The sequence below is a fragment of the Siniperca chuatsi genome, linkage group LG15 (genome assembly GCF_020085105.1).
Source record: "Siniperca chuatsi isolate FFG_IHB_CAS linkage group LG15, ASM2008510v1, whole genome shotgun sequence".
NCBI lineage: Eukaryota > Metazoa > Chordata > Actinopteri > Centrarchiformes > Sinipercidae > Siniperca > Siniperca chuatsi.
In genome coordinates, this window is record NC_058056.1 from 22,280,599 (window position 1) to 22,298,926 (window position 18,328).

General features: G+C 36.0%; 2 protein-coding genes across 3 annotated transcripts; one reads left to right on the forward strand and one right to left on the reverse strand.

Annotated features, from left to right (window-relative positions):
- Window positions 1–867: 867 nt before the first annotated feature.
- Window positions 868–3,576, forward strand: LOC122861565 (ankyrin repeat domain-containing protein 66). Its single transcript, XM_044166152.1, has 3 exons — window positions 868–1,311; window positions 2,382–2,610; window positions 2,831–3,576. Exons 1-3 carry the CDS (start codon window positions 1,173–1,175, stop codon window positions 2,997–2,999), a joined length of 537 nt encoding a protein of 178 aa, XP_044022087.1. The 5' UTR covers window positions 868–1,172; the 3' UTR covers window positions 3,000–3,576.
- Window positions 2,689–17,706, reverse strand: adgrf3a (adhesion G protein-coupled receptor F3a). Of its 2 annotated transcripts, XM_044166150.1 has the most exons (19): window positions 17,595–17,699; window positions 17,249–17,313; window positions 15,726–15,780; window positions 15,616–15,628; window positions 15,390–15,518; window positions 15,129–15,281; window positions 14,923–15,026; window positions 14,719–14,777; window positions 14,507–14,631; window positions 13,164–13,385; window positions 11,180–11,425; window positions 10,935–11,075; window positions 9,865–9,976; window positions 9,301–9,373; window positions 8,821–9,000; window positions 5,130–6,470; window positions 5,005–5,046; window positions 3,504–3,539; window positions 2,689–3,415 (listed from the first exon to the last, which is right to left on the reverse strand). In XM_044166150.1, exons 3-19 carry the CDS (start codon window positions 15,771–15,773, stop codon window positions 3,359–3,361), a joined length of 3,081 nt encoding a protein of 1,026 aa, XP_044022085.1. In that variant the 5' UTR covers window positions 15,774–15,780; window positions 17,249–17,313; window positions 17,595–17,699; the 3' UTR covers window positions 2,689–3,358. The 2 variants fall into 2 exon arrangements, with proteins under 2 accessions (XP_044022085.1, XP_044022083.1); XM_044166148.1 differs by lacking the exon at window positions 17,249–17,313 and having other exon boundaries at window positions 17,595–17,706.
- Between the last annotated feature and the right edge of the window lie 622 nt (window positions 17,707–18,328).

The following is an 18,328-nucleotide window of genomic DNA, read 5'->3' on the forward strand; positions in this document are numbered from 1 at the left end:
AGTGATCATATTTGGGTATCCGTTATGAAACTGGAGCTTAAATCTGAGTTGCAGTTCGTGTCCAGATCCTTGCAGTAACGAGCGTCCCAAGGTTCAAACAAAAACAAACTTCCAGACCTATTCCCAGCCCCACCCACTGAGACAAGAGACACTACAATGAGATGTTTTTAAAGTTGAACAATGATTATTTTTTTTATAAAATTTCCACCGTTGATATAGGCTGCCAAGTTTTAAATAAATGTTTAATTATACCCTATTCTAAGACTGTGGGTGATCTTTTCAAGGGGAACACAGCTTTTCATTTTTAAGAACCATCGGAGACGGGAGTTGGACTCTCATGTCATTGCTAAACACTTACTGGCAACACATAAAGCTATTCATAAAAAAAAAAAACATTTTGAGATTATTTTATACATGCACCAATATGTGTAAAATTCACAAATAAACAAAGTTCCTGGTCCAAAGAGAATAATTCGTGTTTTGTCTCTGTGTTACAGATACTGTATCTTGCAAGAAATTGCAGGCTTTAATGCACAACCAGGTATAGTGTTTAAAAAAGAAAAACCCTCCTCTGATAATTCCGGTTTGGATTCATGTAGCTTCTGTGGTGTGGTGTGAGGTAGAGTTGATTTAAGGAAGTTTTATCATTCTCCACTCAGCATTGATACTAGCTGACCACTATCTTGTCACAAGTCTAACCAAAGTATTTGTCTGATTTCCATTACTCCCTCTCAACAATAAATAGTAGGCATATATTCTTGCAATTAATCTGTTTACATCCCTCATGAAACAAGTTATCTCTATCACTGATCACAGGTATGCTAATTTCTAAATAGGAGTCTTAATTGTACACAACAAAAGACATTTTTGTCATATTTCCTGTCTTCCAGATATTGACGGGCTAATGTTAGCCTAACGGTCGCTTAGCTTAAATTTTTCATTCACAAATTTTTAAAAGCTAACGTAATTCTTTGTCCGCGACTTTAAATGATCTTTTATAAGCATATGTGCACATTAAGTTCAGTCTCTTCCGTGTGTCATGTACTTAAAAGAGACACACCCTGGTTTCACCCCCATCTACAGCAGGTGGCAGCATTACCGTTTACAGGTTCAAGTTAGCACTGGGCGCCATCTTGTGTTGATAACTGTTGCTAGGCAACCTCTGTAACGAAATGACTGAGTTGCACCAGGCAGCAGCAGCGGGGGATTTCGATCAAGTTGAGGAGATTCTGGAGCAAAATAAATGCAATCCCAATCAGAGAGACATCGACTGGAGCTACAAGACACCTCTTCACTGGGCAGCAGCTAAAGGTAGTTAGTGGATCTGGGGAAATTTACCGTAACCTTTTTCCTGATACACCTAGGGGTCTTAAAATGCTCTGAAAGTGGACAGTTTCATATATTCTCCTGCTAATTTGGGGATTTTATTTTACATTTACTGTAACGTTAGTTAGCTGTTTCTCGGTCAAATGATTTCTTTCTGCTGTAACGTTACAGTTTAGGTAAAAGCTCGCCAAATCCAAAGGCCCAGTTATTTATTTTTTAAAGGTAAATTACATCCGCATATGTTGGGGTTGAAAGCTGAATTATAATATTTTTTGTGTTTCTCAAATGAACAGCATTTAACTTAGTGGCATGTTTTTAACTCCTGTGTTTTGAGGTTTGACGCTAAACTAAACGTTTTGCTACAGTACAGCATTAGAAAACATCAATAACTTGGATTTAGTAACCTTTAGTCTGTTTATTAAAAGACCTGTCAATCAAATTGGGATTGATTTGTTCCAAACTTTCCAAGTGCTGTTCCAAGTTTTGAATTGATAAATATTAGGGCTTTAACCATTAACGATTAGTTTCATTATCAAGTATTTGATGGATTATTTTTTCAATTAATCGTTCAGTTTATAAAATTTCCGAAAATCTTGAAATATGTTCATCAAAAATTCCCAGAGCCCAATATGTCATCTTCAAATGCAATGACATAAAACAAAGAAAAGCAGCAATTGGTCACATTGGAGAAGCTGGAAACAGGAAATGTTTGGTGTTTTCGCTTGATAAATGATTTAAACAATTAATAAATTATTAAATTTGTTGCCAATAAATTTTCTGTTGATCAACTAATTGATAAATTGATTCATTATTTCACCTCTAATACCCTTTTGTTCACGTTTGGGAAATGGATTGTGCCTTTAATGTGGCGCCCTTTTTGTTGCATTACTGAATTTACTGTTTTTTCTGTTGTTTCCTCCACACTTCCTCTTATTTCTTCCATCTTCTTTTCCTTTACCACAGTAAAAAATAATTAGTTTTTAACAGACTAGATTAAAAAATCACCAGGTTCTTAAATGCATGTGTCAGATCACCCTGTCATGCCTTTTCCACAGGACATACAGAAACGGTCAGGATCCTCATTGAGCATGGAGCCAGGCTGTGTCTGACGACGGAGCATGGATGGACCCCTGCACACTTTGCTGCAGAGTCCGGCAGGCTGGCTGTGCTGCGGCTGCTGCACTCCCTCCATGCCCCTATAGACAAGGAGGACTGCTGTGGAGACAAACCTGTGCGGATAGCTGAAATATACGGACACCAGGACTGTGTTCGATTCCTTAAAAAGTATGAAAGCCCAGTTTTCCAATTCCTTCACCGCTGGTTTTATCTCATTCTGTGAATCATACCTCTCCATAAACCTCCTTGATTTTCACACTTGTAATATTTTAATTGAACTTTTATTTTACATACAAAGCTTTTCTTTCAAATACACAGCCCCAGTAACCTTATACAATTACTTTATACATCAGGTAAATAAGTATTGCCCTGTTTTTGTATGTTGCAGAGCAGAAATTGAGTGCCAGGCCTACCGCAAGATGGCAGCCCAAAAAGGGATTTCAGTGGATGACACAGACGAGGAGTGGGCAGAACAGGGCGAAGAAAATGAAGAAAACAGGATCTCTAAAGCAACATTCAGATGTATGCCTAACTCCCCTTTACAAAACAAAGTGTGAGACATCCTTGTAGCCTTTCAGTTGACAGTGTTTCTGTGGCATTTCAGTGCTTCAGTACTAATGGAAAAACATGTAATATGCAGTATTGCTTAAACCATTTGACATTAATATGTAGTTTAATTTAAAGCAACAAACAAATAATCCAGCTTGGAAATGTCAGAAATACAGATATCTACTAAACCAACGTTACAACATTGTACAGTGGACTTTAACTTGTATCACAGGTAATAAACCAAAATAAGCAACAAAAAAAGTAGTCAAATCAGAGAGTGAATGTAGCTTATTATGCTATTATCTGTGGTTTTATGTGTAAAATGTAGTTTGTTTTGATTTAAGAGTGCACATATTTGAGACGATTTTCACTTCTTCAAAGTTGAGTCTAACTTTGTGGAGCTGTCAATAGTCGATGCTGGAGCCTGGAGAACAGATGAAATGGATGTGTAAAATTAATCAATAGTCATTGTGGTATTTTACATATGAGTAAACCCAGTTTAGTGCACTTACATTGTGTTTTAGACGGTTCAGCAGTGCTTCACGGGTCTGCGAAAATTGGATTAAAACATTTTTAATGCTGCTATATTACATTTCTGGTTTATTTGATAGTCACAGTAGAGTGAGAGAGACAGGAAAGGCAGGGGAGAGACAGAGGGGATGAAACACAGCAACAGGCCTCGGCCAGATTAACGACTCAGCATTGTTACATGTACACGCTCTACCAGGTCTACAATTAACTCCCTAACAAAGTCTAACTTGTGACAGTGTGTTTTAATTTGGATACACTCCCTGATTTTGCTGTAGAGCACCAATAGTGACCCCAAATCCTGAAATTTCTAAACAGTTGTTGTTTTAAAAGTCGCCACAGTTCCCAAGAAATGTCTTCACTGTAAAATGTGAAAAAATGTTGAGCTTTTTTCACACAAAATCATGGAGTGTATGTATCCTTTAAGGAATAGTTCGACATTTTGGCTCCCAAATGAACACGTTATATACCTTTGTTTAATCTGTACAAAAACTGAAGTATTATAAACAACAATTTCTTGGCCAGGAGCAGTAACTTCCTGGAGTCTCCACTGGCTGCCTGGTAACCTCACGGTGATGACAAGACTCCCCCTAGATCCACAAATTGTTGTTTTTAGATAAGCTAATTGACTGCTGGTAGCTTCATATTTAACGAACAGATATGAGAGTGGTATTGATCTTATCATCTAACTCTCTTCAAGAAACTGTATTCCCCAAAATGTTTTTCTTCAAAAACTATTCTTTTAAAGATCAACTTAACACCAGCTTGTGTTTTTGCTGACCTTCAGTGGTTTAACTTCTCTAGGGTGTGTCAGGACACTGTGACATCACTGGTGGGTGATAGGGCTGGATAATAAACTAAATTAATTTAATTACTGGCATTGTGAGTCCTTTGGTCTAAATGTACTCTCATCACAGTTTTAAACAAGTAAATTGACTGATTCCATAAAATGAAACTGAGAACAGCTACAACAACCAATGACAACTATCCAGTTGTCCAAACAGTCATAATATTTTTTGCTATCAAGATAAATTTGGCAATATATTTTGATATAGATTTTAGATCAAATTGTCCAGCCCTAGTCAGAACTGCAACAGACTTCAGTCTTTGAACCAGAGAATTCAGTGAAACACACCTTTTCACCCTGGTGTTAAGTTACCTTTTAAGTTTTTGTTTTCCCCCCCAATATTCCTCAATTAGCCTCATCTATATCTACTCTATATCCATATCATCTATATTTATCATCTACTTAGGTTGCTGAAAATGTGGCTGCATTGAATTCTGGTCTATTGAGGCTACTTAAGTTTGGTTGATATAATTGCAGAATGGTGACTCTTGATGCTTTAAATATTCAAAATATTTTCTGCTGGTCTACTACCAAAGGAAAACAGTAAAAAAATAAAACAAAACATAATTCATCCAGGAATGCAAAGTAAAATTGTGATTTAGGTTAGCATTTTCTTTTAAGAATTAAAACTACTTTACCAGTTTATCCCCCAGGCAAGTGGTTAACAAAATGAACAAACCCTGCAAATGAGACGACAGAGGTTACTAAGCAAGAAATACTTTTACTGGTCCAGATGTTTAGTGGAAAATTATATTAACCATACCTGGAACGCGTTCAGCAGGGTAAAGGCATAATTGACTGCGTAAGCCATGTATCCACTTGTGAGGTCAAGAAGCATTACAGCAAATCCAAAAATCCAAGTCACACCAAAGATTGGAGTCAGAAAAATAACTGACCTCATGACAGTTATGGCAGCCTTTTTTTCTTTTTCATGAGACTTTTCTGTATTCTTCGGGTGATCCAAAAGCTTCATGATTACTACCAACATGGAGAACACGTTGATGAAAACGATTATACCGACTGGTATGATAAATGTATGGATGGACCCTTTCAGAAGTCCAGAATAAAGCAACCAACAGGTCTCACTGGAGAAGTACAAGCCTTCATCACCATTATTGGCAAGAAACGTGATAACAACAATAAGCAAAGGACACACATAGCCCAGGACTAATGAGAACCTCAGGTAGTTTTTCTTGCTCACATTATGGAACAGGAAAACTGCTTGGTGAAGAAGCGTGCTGCTCAGACACAACATCCAAAAGAACATGGACAGGTAACAGAAATGCTTCAACACCACAAAGGTCTTACACCAGATTTCTGAAATAGCACCTGGCTTAGAAGATGCTAAAAAACAGCAATCTGCAACTAGCAAACATAGAGAAATGTTTACGTGGGCAGTATGGCGTAAATATAAAGAATTTGTCCTAACTACAGCGTTCCAGACGATCAGTTCTATCACAAGGCTGACAATGAGTGACATGACTGATATAGACAGTCCGACGTAGGTTATCTCCTCTAACCCACTAATGTACAAGGGAGTCTTTGACATTAAAATGGCAAATGAGGATAAATGGGTGCAAACACATTGTTCCTCATTAGAAGAACTATTTGAATACGTCCATTTGCATCCTTCTGATGACCACGTTCTGGTGTTGTTTTCCCATGAGACACACTTTATCTCAACGTTGCGAGGCCTCGGTTTGAGCAACGGGAATGTAATTTTAACCTTAAGTGTATCCAGTTCTTTCTTTTCAGTAGTTACTGACACAACGTGGCTGTTAGGGTTGTACTTATCATCTTTGTTGGGCAAATAGTTCTGCAGTTCTTTAAACCCAGCTGTTTTTACACTACCAGGGTGTTGACTTTCAAGAACGATGGAGACATTGAACACTGTGCTGGAACAATTTGACTCCTGTGAGCAATTGCTTTTGGCTACCTCTATATTTGTTTTTTTAGGGGCACCTGTTATGTTTGCCGCATGAATAATTTGTTCAACAGAACTCAGATATCTCTCAGCCAATGAGAAACTGCTTTTGTCAGCCTCTGTTACCCATGAATTTTCAAGAGACTTTTCCAGCAAATTGCTGGATGAATCCAGAAAGTCCTGAAAAGAAAGAAGCTTGTTTTAATTGCGTTTGTTTGAAGTACAACATGTATGCTTAAAGTTAGAAAAAGGCTTTCACCTGGTTGTATTAATTATGAAAAAGAATAATAGGGTTACATGGATACATGGAAAATATGTCTATTTGACATTATTTACACTGAATATTGGCACAAAATAATCATTATTGGCAGCTTAAAGTTATAATCCTTAAGATTTCAATCCTGGTTGATGTGACAACCCCCGTGATTGGCGATAACAGCAAGTGAGGTTTAATACTACAACACCCGTTGATCAGCTACTTTGTAAGATATACAAAACAAGAGCAACTGGTGAAACTGTTGTCATGTTGAAGTCAACCAATAATTTGCCCTTTTCTATCATGCCATGAGCAACTGGGATCTGATTTCATCCTGCAGATGAAAGTTTTCCACACAACAGCAGAGCACAGTAAAGTCACAGTAAAATGTCAGTTAGAGCATCTTTAGCTTCAGTAATATGATGTATTTCTGAGAGAAACAGGAGGGATTTGAATCAAATCCTTGAAATTGAATTAGATTGTGAAAATCAGAGGGCGTGGCTTAGCTTATCAGGTGTGATATATAGCTGTACAGTAAGGAAGCCCTGAGAGGCAAGCGAGAAAAAAAAATTCTGGTGATCCATTTTCTGATCTGAGTCTGATCTAAATTGTCTTCTCTCCTGTGTTTATGACTTAAGAACAGGTGGGGAAAAATTCATCAGTGAAACAGGTGGGAAAAACATAGCACACCAAGTGCAACCAGCTGATGATGACATTCTGCCGCCATGTTTTTTTTTTTCTGAAATCACATTTGATCACATGAGTTTGGGTTGTGTGTGTTCTTACGATTAAATTTTAAAAAATCTTTTAAAACTGTCGTTATGTCTGTGGTCTTCTATGTTTTTAAAATCGGTTAAAATTTGAAAATCCTCTAGTGTGCACCAGGCTTAAGTCAAAAAAGCTTTGGCAAGTGAAATTTTTTTGGGGAAAAAGTATTGTATTACTCATTTCAGCCACAAGAGGCTGAAGTGCACCACTACCCCATGTTTTAAATAGGACTAAAAGCATTGTTCAATTGTACAATTCATGTTTTCTTCCAGGTAAGTTTTAGTTTCTCCATCCTCTAAACACAAGATACATTGTGTGTTAGCAAGTTATGTAACATTACTGTCTTTTGGCTAGAAATGTATTTTCATCAGCGCTAATCTGAAGTGGTGCACTTCAGCCTCTTGTGGCCAAAATGAGTAATACAACAACAACAAAAAATCACCTGCCAAAACTTTTTTCTCACCAAGAAAACAATTTAGATCAGACAGAAAATCGATCAGCAGAATTCTTTTTTCTCACTTGCCTATCAGAGCTTCTGTAGTTAAATTAAATGAATAAATCAGAGCTCAACTACATTCTTTGGAAATGTAAATAAGGTTTTTGCCAGCTGAAATTCACACTTCTTACTATGATATTACTCTGCTAGCTACACACACAAGCTAATTTTAAAGTGAAGTTTTATATAATTAACTCCAAATCACATTTGATTGGATACATTTATGCAACCGCCACCCAAGACGAGTCATCAAAAATATTTTTATGTTTTACAGGAAGAGTAAAGAGATGTATTTTAATATAAAAACACCACAAATTATTTTTTTAACAGATATTTAGCATGTAATAAGAGATAAATGAATAAGTAACACAGGGACAGGATTTTTCATGTCACTGTCTTTAAAGGTGTGCAGCTTGTCACTTCAGCTGGTCCTTATTGGTCCGTTACTTCCTGCAATATTTACAACTGAAAAATGACTGTTGTCTTGTTTCGTAGACAAATTTTTGATGAAGGATTTTGGTTAGTGCGGTGAAATACATTGAATTTCCTGTGGCTTCTGCACAATAAAAGCCACAATGTCATTCACTAGTTGAATGCTTTTGTGAAGCAGCAGCAGCAGGAAAGGTTCAGTTTGCATTAATGCAGGTCTGACATTGTGTAGTGTGTAAATGAACAGTGAACATTTATCAATGAGATAAAATTATGCTGGAATACATACAGTACATGCCTCGTTTCAGGCAATTTGAATCCAACACAAGAATGATGGACTCTGCTATTAACAATAAAAACTACTATATAGAGAGGACATTAATGAATGTCAATACTTTGAATGGCTATTGCAGAAAAAAATACTGACCATTAATAATATAAAAAACGGGGTTTGATTTAAATGAAAATCTTAAGGGTTATAACTTTAAATGAAAAATTTAAGTAATTCCCTTTTCGCCTCCATATAAATTGAAACATTAAAAAGATTCAATAAAGATAATCAAAGATTCTGTAATACTTACATTAAATGATGATTCATTTGGCTTTAGTTTGTCCTTTTGACTCAAACTGAAGAGTACGTGAATAGATGCATTTATATTGGCGAAAGTGTTGATAGTCTGTGTGTTATTAGTGACAGCCTGAAGGCGGGAAAATACGTCTGCAGCATTTTCATCTAGTGTGCCAAGTCCAATGTCAGCAATCTGTAAAAACAATGATGATTTATGCGTGATGATTAATTGTGTCAAAATGTAAACCGTCAACTATCGCTAAGGATTTCATCTCCAAAAACCTGAGGCTGAAGTTAGATAATCCTTTCTGTAAAAACTATCATTTTGTAAAATTTCTTTCTGCCCAAAGTAGATTATAGCTTTTGAATAGCCGGCTACTTTAATTTGTTGCTTTATATTCTGCTAATATGAGCTGGTTTGGTATGAGTCTCTTTTCTATCAAATGATGGATATGTCATTTTATAAGCTTCAGTTATTAAAGTTAAGGCTTACAATTGCCCTTTTCAGCACATCGTTCAAGTCCTGGTTGACACACGCTGAAACCTCCGGTTCCCATGTGGCAGAGCTGAAACAATTATTTGATTAGTCAATTAGTCAATTAACAGAAAATGAATAGTCAACAAATTTGCATATATATTTGCAAATATTAATCATATAAGGCAAGTCAAGTCAATTGTATTTATGTAGCCCAATATCACAAATTACAAATTTGCCTCAGGGGCCTTTACAATCTGTACAACATATGACACCCTGTGTCCTTAGACCCTCGAATCAGATGAGGAAAAACCCAAACCCAAAAAACCCTTTTAATAGGGATAAAATGGAAGAAACCATTTTTATTAAAGAAAAATTGCCTAAAATGAATTGGTTTCAGCTCATCAAACTGAATATTCACAAGTTTTCTTAGTCCTCTGTGATAGTAAATTGAATAGCATTGGATTTGGACTGTTTGCACAAAACAAGCAATATTTCACTATTTTCGGACAATAAATAGACCAAACGATTAATGGATTAATCGGAAATGCTAATAAAAATAATCATTAGTTGCAGCCCTACTCTTTGCATTTCCTTTGTCTTTGTCCAGACGCGTCCTTGCATTTTAACACTGCAGTGAATCCAGCTTTGGTTTCTTTCCAGTCACCCTCATCTGCACAGAATGCTTCATTTGCTGTTTTGAAGAAGAAAAGTTAAGGCTTGATTTATCATTTATTACATATGTTAATAAAACAACTAATATCTGTACAACTTCAGAAGAACAAGAAGTTAATCTGAAATTCCATTGGTGCATGTAAAGATCACTGAGGCATAAAATATTCAGAAATATTCACTGTGTCCGAAATCACTCCCTCATTCACTCATTCAGTATTCCCTATATTAGTGGTTCCCAACCTGGAGGTCGAGACACCTCAAAGGGGTCACAGGTTCAGTTCATTCACTCAAATATTCTAAACTCAAGTTCACTTACTAGCTTTTTACTATACTACTACTATACTATAATGTACTACTATGTAACTATTATAATATACTTATTCATACTTATACCTATATACTATATGTATATATAGACTGCTGGAGTTGCACTACTGGACTTCTATTCCAATATATATATATATATATATATATATATATATATATATGTATATATGTTTTTTAATATCACCTTTCTAATTAATCTCTTTTCAATCTCTTGTTCAAATAATTTTTTATTTATTTGATTCAAACAGTTTTTTAAAAATCTAGTCTAATCTTTTTTTAATCAGATTTTATCCTTTTCCAGGACTTTTGGCCCTATCCCCTGGCCTTCTTCAGTGACCACATATACATTATGACCCCTTCTTATCACTAAATTTCCACATTTAGGAAAAAAACTAAGGAAGTTCAATACTCTGAAGAAAGCTTTTGGATACGGTCAAAAGTTCTGCAAAAAGCTGGAAAGTTAAACCTTGATTTTAGAATATTTGATCACAGATCACTTTTTTGGTTAAACTGCTCACAACTCAGACATTTGAGAACTTGTGGCATATGGTTGCCAGTAGTATAAAATGAAATATATTGCTAGAATATGGGTGTGATGTCGGACAAAGCCATTGTTTTCTGACAATATTTTAACTAATACTAAAACATACCATATATGATATTGATATCAACTGAAGCATTTCTCGTTTGATTGCACCTGTTCTTAAAAGTGCATGTTAGGTGTGGTATAGAGTTGGCTGAGTCACAGCTAACACTTATTTGAGCTGCATAAACTGTTAGTTCAGAAGAACCTGCAAAGATCACATATGTATGTCAAGTATTTTCATAACAAGTTTGCACAAGGATTCATTTAAATGAATGAGCAAAGAAGATGAACACAAGAAAATGTACTTACTAGCAAGTGGTATTAGTGTTATTCCTGTTGTAAGGCTTTCCCATGTCACTGTATAAGTTTCATTGCTACTCCCTATCTCACATATTGCTCTTACAGTCAGTGGACCTGAATTGTTTTTGCAGCGTGGAAATTGTGGAGCCGTTTTTTGGTCAATGTTTGGCAGGAGGCATACGTCCAATACAGCACTAGCTTTGTGAGATATTTTGTTTTTGTTTGAGTTTTGATGGTACACACATGTGTACTCTCCTAAGGAAAACAAAAGGGATAAGAGTTAAAGCCACTATGTGTAGAACTTTTATGTGATTATCAGTGGTAGTACATTTACTCAAGTACTGTGCTTAAGTACAATTTTGAGGCATTTGAGTATTTCCATTTTATGCTACTTTATATTTTACTTCAGTACATTTTGGAGGGAAATATTGTACTTTTTACTCCAGATTTAGTTACTAGCTACTTTGCAAATTTAGATAATTAATACAAAATATAAATTAACTAATAAATTCTGATATATTATTATCGATTAAGCTACCCAGCAGTATGTAAAGTGATTGAAATGAGCCCCACCTTTATCAGTTGCAATATCAAAGTCATGTACACATTAATGCATCACTAGTTATAATGCAGCAATACAATGATTCTCAAATGGGTCATGCTGCATAATGAGGATTTTACTTTTACTTTTGATACTGTAAGTATATTTCTGAATGCAAATACTTGTATTTTTACACTGTAGCATTGCTACTTTTAAAAGACTTCCTCCACCATTGGTGATTATAGCATTTTTCAAATTATTCTGATTGTGTTTTTGTTTGTGAGAAAAATAGACAAAAATCCAAGTAAATTATTTTACACAGGTTTTCCCTCAGACACAAACCAGTCCCACCACCTCACCTAGCTAGCCACTGTTCCTCCAGCATCTGTAATTTAAACCTCAAATAACTGATCAAGTGCTCCACCGGTTTAGCATTGCACTCCTATAACATTGTCGAACTCAATGCAACTCAACCGCAGACTGTTCTGGTGGAGATTCAGGTGCTAGTAGTAGCTAATGTAGCCTCAAGCTGCTAGCCTCAAGCAGAGATGAGAAGTGGGCTACAGAGGTCTGGTAACCTCACTTCTTTCTAACTCCACACCTCCAGATTTTTTTTCATTTTCAAACTTGTAGTCTTTAGCCTCAACCCATTGCTGACTCTTTTTTTTTTTTTACATATGCAGATGTAAAAATGTAAATAAAGCTGTCAGATAAATGTAGTGGAGTAAAAAGTACAACATTTCCTTCCAAAATGTAGTGGAGTTGAAGAGTAAAGTAGCATAAAATGGAAATACTCAAGTAAAGTACAAGTACCTCAAAATTGTACTTACAGTGGCAGCCACTCAGAATTTCTGCTCCCAACCGAAGGCCTCTTGGCTGCCAGCCAACTGGGAACCAGTTCCCAGCCAGCTCCCAGCCATTGGGAGTCTCCCCTCTTCCTCATGTTTCCTGACAGGGCATGTCTAGATTCCACTGTAAACATTCCCATTCATTCAATTGCAGGGTGTCACCATGAGATGGCACTTCCTTCACAAAAACACATTCACACATACACACATGAGGGAATTTGAGGGAAATTTAATTTCAGCCAAGTACCCAGCAGAGACCCTGCTGGGGTCAGCCATGGATCGGCCTGGCCCTAACATGGCCCAGCCGGCAATTCTAGGTGGCTGGATCTGTAAGTACCAGTAGGTATCCTACAGATAGGTAGGATTTGAGGGGGGACGAGGGGGGATGCCATCCCCCTTGTTACCAAAATCCGTCCCCCTTGTTAAGCTGCTCAAAAGATGCTCTGGGCTTTGTCTCGTAGTATTGCCTACAGGTAAGTACAGTACTTGAGTAAATGTGCTTAGTGACCTTAGTTCACCTTGATTACCGATTTACACAGTCACTGTAAGCAAGCTGGCAGGCTAATTGTGTAAAATGTGAATACAGTGGCTGAAACAAATATACCTGCCCAGACTTCGTTTATGTTTTGAAGTTCAACTTCAGTCTCCCTTGTTGCTGATGTCACTGTTGACTCTGTGCCATTAGTTATGTCAAATTTTGTGACATAAATATCTTTTTTCAGCTGCCACACTGGTAGGGTGCCCAGGTCCTCCTGTGATGTGCATTTGAGGCTGTGCTTGCTTTGGTAATACACAGGATTAGTTGGCATGCTTAAATGGACAACACCTGTGAAAAATAAGAGTTTAATCAGTATAGAAACTGTGGATAAGCTACATTCAGAAGGTGTGGTGTGTGTCTGTCTGTGAGTGAGTATACTTTTTGAGGATCAGAGTCTGTAACTTCGTTTAAGCCATAACAAAATTATTATTTTTGTTATGTGCTCCTTCTTTTTGACCCTTTAAGGATTGTAGTTTCTACTATTGGTGAAAAAGAAGTAAGCTGCTCCTTCATGGTGGAGTCAATTTAGTTAAAAGTATCAACTTTCTCTTGAACTCCTGCATTGATTGATTTAGTTGCTAATTTACACATCCAGCAAACACATTAGCATTAATTTCAAGACGTGTTTCTGTCCACCTGATGAATGTAAGTTTAATATCCACTCTCTTTTAACTCTGTTAGACTCCTGAGGGAAATATCTGGCTCTGTAGCTGCTAAATGCTCCACTAGATTCACCAGACAGTCGCTAAATTTGTCTGTCTGTTGTTTAGTGCTGGGCTGGTAGTGTACAGTGGGTTTATCAAAGCTTTTTTTTTTAAACTGCTGCTGCTGCAAAACAGGGCTGATGAGACCTAGCAGGTCTGTGAGGCTGTACTCAGGCACAGTGGTGCTTTGAGCTAAATGCTAACGTCAGCATGCTAACAAGCTCACAATAACAATGCTAACATGATGATGTTTAGCAGGTAATGTGTACTGTGTTCACCATCTTAGTTGTTGGTATCAATCTGGTCTTAAGTCAGGGAATCACAAGTTATTACAGTTCATTCTGTGGGAAGCATGAATGTACCACATTTGTACCAATCCATCTAGTACACGTGGAGATATTTCAGTGGATAACTGAAAACTTTGGCCTGCTGGTGGCCCTAAATGATAAGTCAGGAGATCATTTAAGTCATTAGGATTCATCCTCTGGGCACCATGAATATCTGTACAAAATTCCAATCGTTGTTGAGATATTTCAGTCTGAAGCAAAGTGGTGGACCGACCAACTGATTGCTAAGGAGGACTAAGATTATATCAAAAATGGTTTAAAGTCATTCATGTTAAATTAAAGACTAGATTTAAAGAAGACAAACCATAATTCAGTTCAAGTTGAAAATGAGGTCCCACCCTCTGTTGGATATAATTACCTGTAGTCTCCAGTTCAAGTGATGCTGACAGATTGCTGCTCAGGAGATTAGATTTTTCAATCAGATCTTTTGGATTGACGCTGTTAGCGATGGTCATTTCAAAATCTACGATGATGCTTCCAGCACTTCAGTGAAGAAAAAATACAAATTTCAGTCACATATTGAAAACAAGAATTACAGAAATTATTTTATTTGGTAAACAAAGCAAGTACCTGTATTTGTTAATTTTTAAAATGTCAAATCCCCTCAAAGTGCTGTACACTTTTTTCATCTGAAAGGGAACAACTCATTCACTTAATTTTTTCACATATCTTTATATTATTGGCAAATAACAATCCCTAAATAAATTATATTACACCTGATCTGATACCGGTAATAAAGTAATGTGCTGTTTATGCATAAATATTAGTTTTTACCTCATTTAACAATTGGTTATTACATTGCTTAAATGTCTCAGAGTCATCTGATAGACAATTGTAATATTCCAGTTTAGTCAAAATGATGGATCCTTTGATAGCAACTGTGAAGAAAAAAGTTGTCAATTTTTGGGACGTTTGCTTGTTTGATTTGGACAAATACACACATATATGCACAAGCAAACACAGTAGAAATGACCAAATACCTGTGGTGTGTGAAACACACATGTGAGCCAAGTTTTGTGGGAAGGTGCATATCTTGTCACCACAACATTTCTGATTAGACTTACAAACTTTATCACTCCATCTGTAGTTAGGCTTGCAGGTACACTCTGTGTGGGCCGAGACATTCTGACAAGCTGATTAGAAAAAAAGTATAATAGTTTTACTTGGGGATCAATCTTTTTTTTTTATTCCAGTTAAATCAATTAGAACATGCAGTATTTGAAATATTAGAAAACATTTACTTGTTGTTATTTCAAGGCCATCAACTTGCACAGTGGTGTTACTCACAAAACCTTTCAGTATCTCAGTTATGTTTCCGATTGCACTTTCCTCTATTGTCAATTTGGCATAATACATTTGTGTTGAATTGTCTGAAAAATGCAAAACAGACAGACATCAAAATGTCACATACACTAAATCAGTTTAAGAACAATGTTATGCTACTTTTGAAACTCAAAATCATTTTACCTTCTCCAGTAGCCTGTAAAAGTCAAAAGAAAATCGTTCAATTTAATGCAGTTAAACGTTGCAATTTAGAATTTTAAGATCTAATGTGCAATCTTATGATATTAATGTACCTGACAGATGTTTAGACCCAGGATGTAAATAAAAATAAAGGTCCACATCCTGTTCCTGCAAATAATCAATAACATGAGGAGTCATTTATTTGGCCTCTGGTAAACAAAAGTCTGAGCACTGGGGGGGCGGGGGGGCTTATTGCCGTTGGAGGGAGCAGACCATGCTGTGTGTTTATCTTGCAGGCAAATAACAAAACCTTCTCTATAAAGTCACCGTAGCTGGATACAATATTAAAGATTAATCCCCAAAAAAAAAAATATATATATAATATATATATATATAATATATTAAAGGCATATGGAGTTGATTTTCTCAGTGTTGATTTGTGTTGCCAAGCCTCTACAAAGGGATAATAAAAAACTAAATTCAAGTCACATTTTATGTACAGTATATAGCCCAAAATCACAAATTTGCCTTAAAGGGCTGTACAATCTGCACAGCATACGACACCCTCTGCCCTTGATTCTTGGGAGAAAAACCCCCAAGGATAGGTTCACTTTTTCAGGTCTATTTTAAAATAACACTCACATGCCCAAATGTACATTGAAAAAAGTTTTTAGTAGCTTTAACCGTTCCTCCTGTCCATAATGGCCGTACAGAAATCCCTTGAATTGAATCGAATCCAGAATTCCAATGTAAGTGATGAGGGACAAAATCTACAGTCTTTCTTCTGTGTAAAAATGCCTTTTAAAGTTCAGCTGAAGCAAATACGAGTTAGATCAAATGGGTATCTTCCAACTTGAATGAGATTGACTTAAAAAAATGTGAATCTGTCCTTTAAATATTTTAGATTTGAAATGTTTGTAAATAATTATTTGAGCTTTTCAATCAGGCGTATTCTAACTGTTCCACTGATTATACTGCACAAAATGTTATTTAAATAAATTAAAATCAGACATCTGTATGTTTGGTAGCACTTTACTTTAAGTCCCCCTGTTCAGCATTTATAGACAGTATATAAAACATTTAACAAATGTCTATAACACACTATAATGTAGCAGATATAAGGACATTTTAAGTGTTTATTATTTAGTATTTGTCAGCAATTAAACTTTTCGTATGACGACATATTTTATATGACTTTTTTTATATACATGTGTATTGATACACATATCATTTATTATCTGTTCATACACTGGCCTCCACTTATGGGTGCCCAGAGGCGGAGTTACAGTTGTTGACAAATACATTAATAAATACTTGTATGCTGCTTATACTGCTTTCAACTACATTATAGTGTGTTATAAACCATGTATTAAATGTTTATATACTGCATGTATATACATACTTATAAACCTCTAAATCCACTTTTATACTTTATATCCACTTGTACTTAATTTATCTTACCTGTATTATAGTGTATTATATTTTGATTTGCTTAGTACTTCTATTCCTTCTATTCTCAAGTGTACATTGAAGTGATAGTGAGCAGCTGAAACGAAAGAGTTTCCCCTCGGGGATCAATAAAGTATTTCTGGTATTTAAATCTGTGCACCTTGAAAACATTGTCATGTACAAATACCTCTGGTTACTGTATTTTTCAATTTCACAGTCAACAACAGAAGTTCAGTTGAACAAGTTGAATTCCTGAGATGAAACAAAAAGGAATGTGGCATTACAAGTACATTACCAAAAGTTACAAAAAGATTTGTGTTTTGACAGTGAAAAACTTAAATATAAGTATCTGCCATCCTTTAAAACATGTTAGACATTTGTGCTTTCAGTTGTTCTGTAAAACTAGGTGCCAGTTTTTTCAAGTGCTCTATGTCTCATTGTAACAGCTAGTATGACACATAATACATGTGTTTTGTAGAAAAATATGACATGTATATTAATGAAAGATAATCAATATAGAAAGATCAGCTAACCGTTTTCCTTGGTTTGCATCAGTGAACCATCACAGCAGCGATGTTAGTGGAACCCGTCCGTGCCCACAAATGACAGCAGCAGACTGACGGAGCTGTTACTGTAGCAGCTTACAAGGAAATGAAAAACACAAGATGATACAGTATATCATCAGTAGCTGGTCGAGTTTACTGCAGGAAGATATGCAAAGTAAAAACGGCCATTATGTAGATATAATTTGACTTTCAAAAATAATAATAGAGACTACATTGTGTTTGTGTAAGGAAAATATGTTTGGGGTGGCTTATCTGACAAAAAAGTGTCACATGGTATGAGTCCATTTTGAAAACACATGTATGAAACACTTTAAAAAGGAAAAAGGTATGTGAGAGCCAGCCCAAAGATCTATGAATTTGTAGATCTACCCAAATTACAAAAGGAACTACTTGGTGGGATTTTTTTTAGGTATCTTGGGTTAATCAGTAAAGACAAGATAGACAAGGCTCTGCAGAAATAAGGATGAAGGATTGGGTCCTGCATGTTTGCTGTATGTTGCAAATTGAGTTTATCCATCTGCAGGTATATCAGTGAGTCCAGCAGGAGTGTTTTCTGTTCTCTCAAAATGTCACGTAGGATAGTGAACCTTCCAGGAAGACAGTTCATCACCTACACACTTTATCACTGCTACATATTCCCATGCAGGACTTTTATTCAAAAATATTTGAATAATATTTAAATGAGGGGATTTCACCACAAG